The 6,814-nt window shown below is 48.9% G+C and overlaps 1 protein-coding gene across 1 annotated transcript; it reads right to left on the bottom strand.

The window, feature by feature from the left end:
* Positions 1–2,175: 2,175 nt before the first annotated feature.
* LOC122370023 (tyrosine-protein kinase RYK-like) lies at positions 2,176–6,536 on the bottom strand. Its single transcript, XM_043345254.1, has 6 exons — positions 6,524–6,536; positions 6,082–6,259; positions 5,329–5,572; positions 3,282–3,754; positions 2,558–2,857; positions 2,176–2,287 (listed from the first exon to the last, which is right to left on the bottom strand). Exons 1-6 carry the CDS (start codon positions 6,534–6,536, stop codon positions 2,176–2,178), a joined length of 1,320 nt encoding a protein of 439 aa, XP_043201189.1.
* Positions 6,537–6,814: the final 278 nt, after the last annotated feature.

The following is a 6,814-nucleotide window of genomic DNA, read 5'->3' as shown; positions in this document are numbered from 1 at the left end:
GTTTCAGGTGAGTTTAAATAAAAATGACGAGTTTCTTATCCAAAACGTGTGTGTTTGGGCCCTCTCTGATGAAAAGCGATGCACATTAGGATGATGCACCTTTTTTATTCTGAATCGACATTCCTTTTTCAATTGATTGCCGTTTTCCCATAGTGAATCGCTTAACTGTGTACAGCATGGCGGTTAAAAATGTGTCGCAACTCATATTTCCTATTTGCGCCTGACATGGTCGCAAATAGCTCAACAAGGGAAAGAAAGGGGAAAAGAGAGAAATGAAAATGTGGTGTTGCTGAAGCTTGCAATGTGTGGCAGGGGATGTCAAATGTCGTCACCGACTGCAGGGGTGCCGAATTCAGCGCGGACCTCGAATATCATACGAGATAGCCCGCAAAATTTGGGTTTTCGCCTTCTTTTCGCCTTCGGTGCATCACGTGATCAGTTTTTACTTACGTAAATGTGTTGGATAAACGTTCCTGTTCGAGTGATTGAGTGTTTTGCGTATAGGTTACCTTATTGAGATCATAATTTCATCTTTTCAGACGTCGTATTTTTTGCCATTTTTAATATGGGGAAACCCATAGACTTATTAGCGACCCTCCCCGGTCGCTAATCGGGAAGAGTTCCCTATTAGCGTTTTTTGCAATGGTTTGCCAAAATGCTCACTACAAATAAGTTAGTGAATATTGGGGCAGAAAATGACTATATTTTAATAGAAAAATGAACGACCTCTCCGAAAATCAAGCCAGTAATACAGTGGCACCCACAGAGCGTGAGCAATGACGGTTCAAATTAAGGGGGTCGCTAATTAGGCACCTTACCCTATGTGTGTTGTGTTCTGTTTTGAAATGCTGAATAAACGCTTGACATTGCATATCAAACAGTTTCAAGATGCTGCTCATAGTTCAAAACACAGTACTCTAACAGACACGCTCAAAACTACAGATCTTTCCCTTAAAAATCCTAATCATCCCCACGGAACCCTTGTTCAACACACTCGAAGCGCCCTCTACACTACCGTCCTCCGACCCCGAGATCCAGAGGCCAGCCTTGGCCCTTGTGCTTCTAGTCCTATAGCGCTCCGATGGACCCCAAAGAGCCTTTCTAACTTCTGGAATAACCAGCACGGTTATCGAGACTTCGTCTAGCCTCTTGACCTCAGACCTTGACATTGCCTCTAGCACTCCAGCTTTCTCACAGCCCACGTCTCCCTCATTTAGCCATTCGTTGCCACGTTCATAACTATGTAGATTACTGCTATCGTTTTGACTCGTGGCCTCACGCCGGCATTATGACGTGGTGAGTGACACCGGAATACCGTTTAATACCGTCTGAGCGAAACAGGGCACTGGGAAGCTTTTTTTTTTTGTGTGATTCATTACCGTTTAGTCGGTTGGTGCTCGATTGACCTAGCGGTGCATTGCTAGATCAATACAAACCGACTCGACTATATGCCCAGGGCACACTGTGATAATTATAGCCTCTTAGCATCTTGCGTTGGTCATCTGATTGTAGGCAGTGAAAGCAATCCATGTATTGCTATTGATCATGAGCACATGAACAGTTTACATTTTCATTACTCCACAAGACATTACACATATTTTTATGACCAGCAATTGCGTACTGAATAGAAAACAAACCACGACTTATCTATGATCAAAGGCGCATGAAAAGTTAACACCCGACGCCCAGTATAAGATGAACATGACATAAATGTCCACGTCTAATACTCAAGGCGTGATTCGACTTGAGGCGTGAGTGCGACTCCCATGACACTTCCACTGTTACCAAAAATCGTATTAACATACCTTCGAATAAAATGCAGAACAATCAGGTACACATTACACATCGGAGTGGTTGTAACACATCTTGGTGACGATTACGACACTCGAGCGTCAAAAATAAAAGACGGGCACCCGGGACTGCAGATTGCACAAGCTTTTAGACTCGTCAGCCAAGGTACTAACTAACAAACTTGAATATAAAATGTGTAGTCGCTGTAACACATTAAGCATCATTGCCATGAAATTCGAAGTTGCACTGCACTCTCTTATTTACAGCACATGCATGGCTAGCCATTTTCCCATCATGTGGCCTTATTCCAGTACATACGGGCAATCCCTGTCACACCAACTTAGTAGTGAGTCGCAACTCAGTAACCCGTAACAACTCGAACACCTAGATGAGCCTGTCGAACGCTCTGGAGAAGTCCTGCATCCACGTGAGCAGGTTCCTTGACTGGGGCCTCCTCTCCGGGTCCAGGTTCCAGCAGCTGAGCAAGGTGGAATACCTGGAACGGGATAAACTAGTCAGCAGGGAATAGGGATTTACGACATATCATGACTTCCTATGGGCAAATATGGCCCTGGGAATATGTTGTACATGATCATCTTTTACGAGTTGCGTCATTTGGTGTGCCATCACCGAAAGTAGCGAACCATGACCAATCAGACTGAATCAATAACTCTATAGTACGGTATCAGTAAGTCACCAGTGGTGATAAAAATTCAAACATCCAAGTACATCTGCCTACAAGACGATGTCCAAGTCGACAACTTACATTTGAGCGGGGCAGGCGGTCGGCCGAGCCAGCCGGTAGCCCTCCCTGAGTAGCACCAGCACCTCCAGTGGGTCCTTGAGCTCGGAGAAGGGCAGCTGACCCAGCGAGGTCACCTCCCAGGCGGTGACAGCCGCCGACCAGACGTCGCTGGCCGGCGAGTGGCGCTCGCGCAGCAGCGACTCGGGCGCCGCCCAGCGGACGGGCCGGGAAGCTCCGTCTGCCAGCCGCGAGTACTCGGCAGGATAGAGGTCGCTGCTGAGCGCCGAGTCCGTCAGCCGGACCCGAAACCGGTCGTCAACTCTGTCGGACAAATGTGAGCCAGTCAGACATCAACGCAGCCATTACTTGTTTCAAAACGACATACAAATATCAGGAATATGTCTGTTTGCTTATATCGTCGCCCTTTGTCAGGCAGACCACGCAGAATCTGTCATCTGACTCTGTAGGTACATACAACCCAAACTATGTTTTGCGGTGCAGCATAACTTCAGGCGAAGCATACTAACGCCATCTAGCGAGAGAAATATTAACTCTTGAGCATTAGGTAACTGCATCATTCTTTTAACGACATTGTTCAATGTTCAATTTTCTTACAAATTTTAATTAAAATGAAATAAAAGATGCTTTAGCTTATTACCAATGGGTATCTGGCATGTCTAAAAACTAAAATGTTGATTGCGCAGGGCGCACCGCTGACTGCACACTGCACAGTGATGCCACTCACACGCAGTTTCTGGCGGCCACGTCCCTGTGGACGATGCCGCGGCCGTGCAGATGCACCAGGCCGGACAGCAGCTGCACCGTCATGTCCACCATGGTCTGCTGGCGGAGCACGGGGCCGGCGCCGGCGGCCCCCTCCAGCCGACACGTGGCCAGGAAGCGGCGCAGGCTGGCCGTGCCCAAGTCCGGGTAGAGCACGCACGGCGGCCCCGTGTCGGCCGTGCAGCCGAGCGCGGGCAGCAGCGCCGGGTGGCAGCAGCCGGCCAGCAGCCGTCCTTCAGCCACCAGCTGGCGGCACTGCTGCGGGCTGGCCTGCGCCGTCACCGTCTTCACCAGACAGGGCCGGCGGCCGGCGGTGGCGCGGTACAGACGAGCTGTACCGCCCTCGGTCAGCAGGTCTGTGAGGCCTAGCTCGCGCCGGTCCACGGCCGGGTACTCGGCAGGCGGCTGGTCGGTGGGCGCAGACGGCACCGGTATCTGAGGGAAAACAGGACATAGAGTCACGTCAGGAGTGAACCTACATAGGACGTAATGTTGCTAGTGTTTTGGTCGCTGACTATCGGAATGGATACGAATTTGAAACAAGCGCTTTGAGTGGCTGATTCTATCAAGGACAAAATTGTTTGACGAGAGGCTATCATTTTTTGTGCAAGACATGCGTGTCAGAAACTGGAGCGAAGCTAAATAATCCGCTTCCTAACCTAACCAAACACCACCACTTCTTGGAAAACCCTTCAACATCAACCAGTGGCAAAGTTTCCGTTACATACCGCGCTCGACCGGAGATGATCAGAAACCGTTCAGCCATAAAAAAGTCGAGTCGACTCTTTCCAGCAGTCGCTGCACCGTATAAGCGACTGCAGTCGTTTGTTGCAGTATCCTGCGAATGGCTTTGTGGGGCGTGGTCGTGGCCGTTTCAGCTGTGGTGTCGACCGGCAGCTGAGTTTTACGACGTGCCATCAGCCTGATAAGTGGGCTGTCAACGCCACAGCTCGGTAGAGCGCGCATTCGTCCCGACAGCTAAATCCAAAAAGCTGGACGATGTTGAAAGTCTTGCATGATGATTCTCACAGCCAATGACTGATAATCTAATGCATTATGAAGCGACATTTTCACAGAACATTTCAACTTGTATGGATCTTTTTAGTCCACCTCCGGTCGTTTTGAATGTCGCGCAGTAAAAATGTCATTAAAACCTGATCGCCAATCGCCATTTGGTCGTATTCGGTCAATACCTGAAACCGCAGCGAACGTTAACGTCCATTCGCCGTCGGTCAATTATTGAAGATCGATGCTAGTTTGAAACCATAAGACTACATATCGATTTTAATACGGCAGGCACCCGGCGAAAACATCGATAGGGTGTCTTTTCTGTAGCATTGACCAGACACTGGCATGTTACCATTCGTTGTTTCCATTGTTGATAGTACCAAACATAGTATAAACATTGCGCTATCCTACCTTTAGGCGACATTCTGGACTTGGTTGATTCTTATAGCGGTAGGTGGCTCATTGCCTCCAATTTTGATAGCACAAATCACTATATCCGCTTTACGCTTTGCGAATTGCGCTTGCAAAACCGCGACTGCGTACCTAACTTCTTACCTCTTCTCCCACTCCCTCTTCTTTTCCTATCTATCTTCCCTCCCATCTGTTCTGAGCAGGACTGCCATAAGACGTGACTAATTAGTCCAATACACGGCTAGGGCGGGAAGCTCCACCAGTCACGCACTAAGGCCAACGATACTGCGGACAATAACGCTACTTCGTGCCAGAGCCAGGTCAGCACAGCACACGGCTCTCCACTGCGGGACGGGAAGGAAGAGACCAGACTACGACCCAGCCGGCTACCCCCATTTACCTACGTCGCCTCGTATCGACGCTCGTTCTATCTCCGTCACACCGACCGGAGCTGGTCCAGTAGTTAGTGTAACGATCGTACCACTCTGTTTGGGATAGCGTATCGGCACGGCTGTTCGGCGCTGCCCGGGCTGTGCTGGTCCGTAGTTCCGTAGTGCTGTGCTGGTTGTAAAGACACTCAGCAAACTCACCTCAGACGAGGCGTAGTGTTGTGATGCCATGGCACCGTCGGCCAGTGACGTCACAGGCCTGCTGACGTCACTGCCGTCGTTCGGGAGTGACGTCACTGTCGGGTGAAGCCGCGGCAGTTTCTTGAGACTGGCGATGGTGGCGTAACTGCAACTCCGGGCCATCTTGTCGATAGAGTGGTAGCTTTTTGAGAGGTTCTTGGCGAATGCCCTGCTGCCACTGTTTATAGAATCAGCATGCACTGGGCTGCAAGCAGAGAAAATAACTCACAGCGGATGAATACAAGAGTATAAAGTAAAGACAATGAAAGACAATGTAAAGTAAAGACAATGGTCAATGACAATAATGAGTCATCTCAATATCGCAATAATGTAGCTAAACTAATAAACCATATTGACGATAAACAATAGTGATGGTCTCTCTGGTAGCGAAATGATGTCAACAAATGTAACTTTGGTGATTGATTTTAGGCTACAGGGACTGAATTGGGAAAAATGTACTAGACAGTGGTGTTGGGGTGGGGTTAGCCTTGTGAAAACCGCTTTGTGTCCCAAAGGTGGCAGTCTACCTTAATCAAATTTTGTGAGCAGAAGAAAAAGATAAAGTCGAAAATTGTGTCATAAACAGTGAGGAATCTCACAATCCACTCATCCATTTCTCATTCCCATCTCACCGAAGAACCACGGTGCTCTCCGGCTCCATCAACTTCAGTCTTATGTTGCCCTTAACTCACTGCACATTCATCGTACGCTGACCTGAGAGTGGCCTTGCGCTGGCGGATGACGAGTAACATCACGGCGCCGAGAGTGATGAACGTGACGGCGATGGCGCCGGCGACGCCCAGTATCAGACTGAAGTCGTGCTGCCGAGCCGCGTCACCCAGCTCCAGTAGAGAGGTGGCGTTATCGGGAGGACCGAGACGAGTCGGCCGGCCTGTGGAGCGGGAGCGGGAGCTTGCTGGGTTTGTGGTGTGTGATGTAATGAAATTGCGAATTATGGTGACAAAATACAGCTGAACTATCGCGAGTTGGTGTTTGGTTACAACGGTAACAGGTGGCTAGAAGTCATAATCATAACTATACAGCTTGAAAGCCATGGTTAACAAGTCAAATTTAAGGTGAAGGCATTCAGGCAGCTGGCTTGTAATCAGAGATTTAATTGGTTCTGCTCAAGCAACGTATCACATTAAAGGTCCACGGCTCACATCCATGATCACTAATAAGGTATAATCTTACAAGAAAAGGTCACGTTATTGAAGGTTGATCGTCCACCCGCCGCTTGAACAGCTGCTAACATTGACAAGCCGCTCAGGAAATCAAATATTGATTATTGACACAACCTTTGCAAACGCCGACGCTGCGCCAACAATGTCACAAAGGCTGCCCGTCGCTGCAGCTCATTTACTCCTAACATCCGCTTGGTAACAGGGTTTGCTTGAAAGACGCCTCTAAGGCGACTGTAAAAATATGGGCCGAAAACAGAGCTCAG

Source organism: Amphibalanus amphitrite, unplaced genomic scaffold (assembly GCF_019059575.1).
Source record: "Amphibalanus amphitrite isolate SeventyFive unplaced genomic scaffold, NRLGWU_Aamphi_draft 001091F_arrow, whole genome shotgun sequence".
NCBI lineage: Eukaryota > Metazoa > Arthropoda > Thecostraca > Balanomorpha > Balanidae > Amphibalanus > Amphibalanus amphitrite.
The sequence above is the reverse complement of the archived record's forward strand: the minus strand, read 5'-3'. Positions and strand labels throughout refer to the sequence as shown.

What these genes read in the sequence shown, in the direction of transcription:
- LOC122370023 (XM_043345254.1), bottom strand. An exon ending in AACACTACGCCTCGTCTGAG is followed by an intron (nt 3,755 to 5,328) that starts GTGAGTTTGCTG and finishes GTTTTCCCTCAG; the next exon opens with ATACCGGTGCCGTCTGCGCC. An exon ending in GTGGCCGCCAGAAACTGCGT is followed by an intron (nt 2,858 to 3,281) that starts GTGAGTGGCATC and finishes TTTGTCCGACAG; the next exon opens with AGTTGACGACCGGTTTCGGG.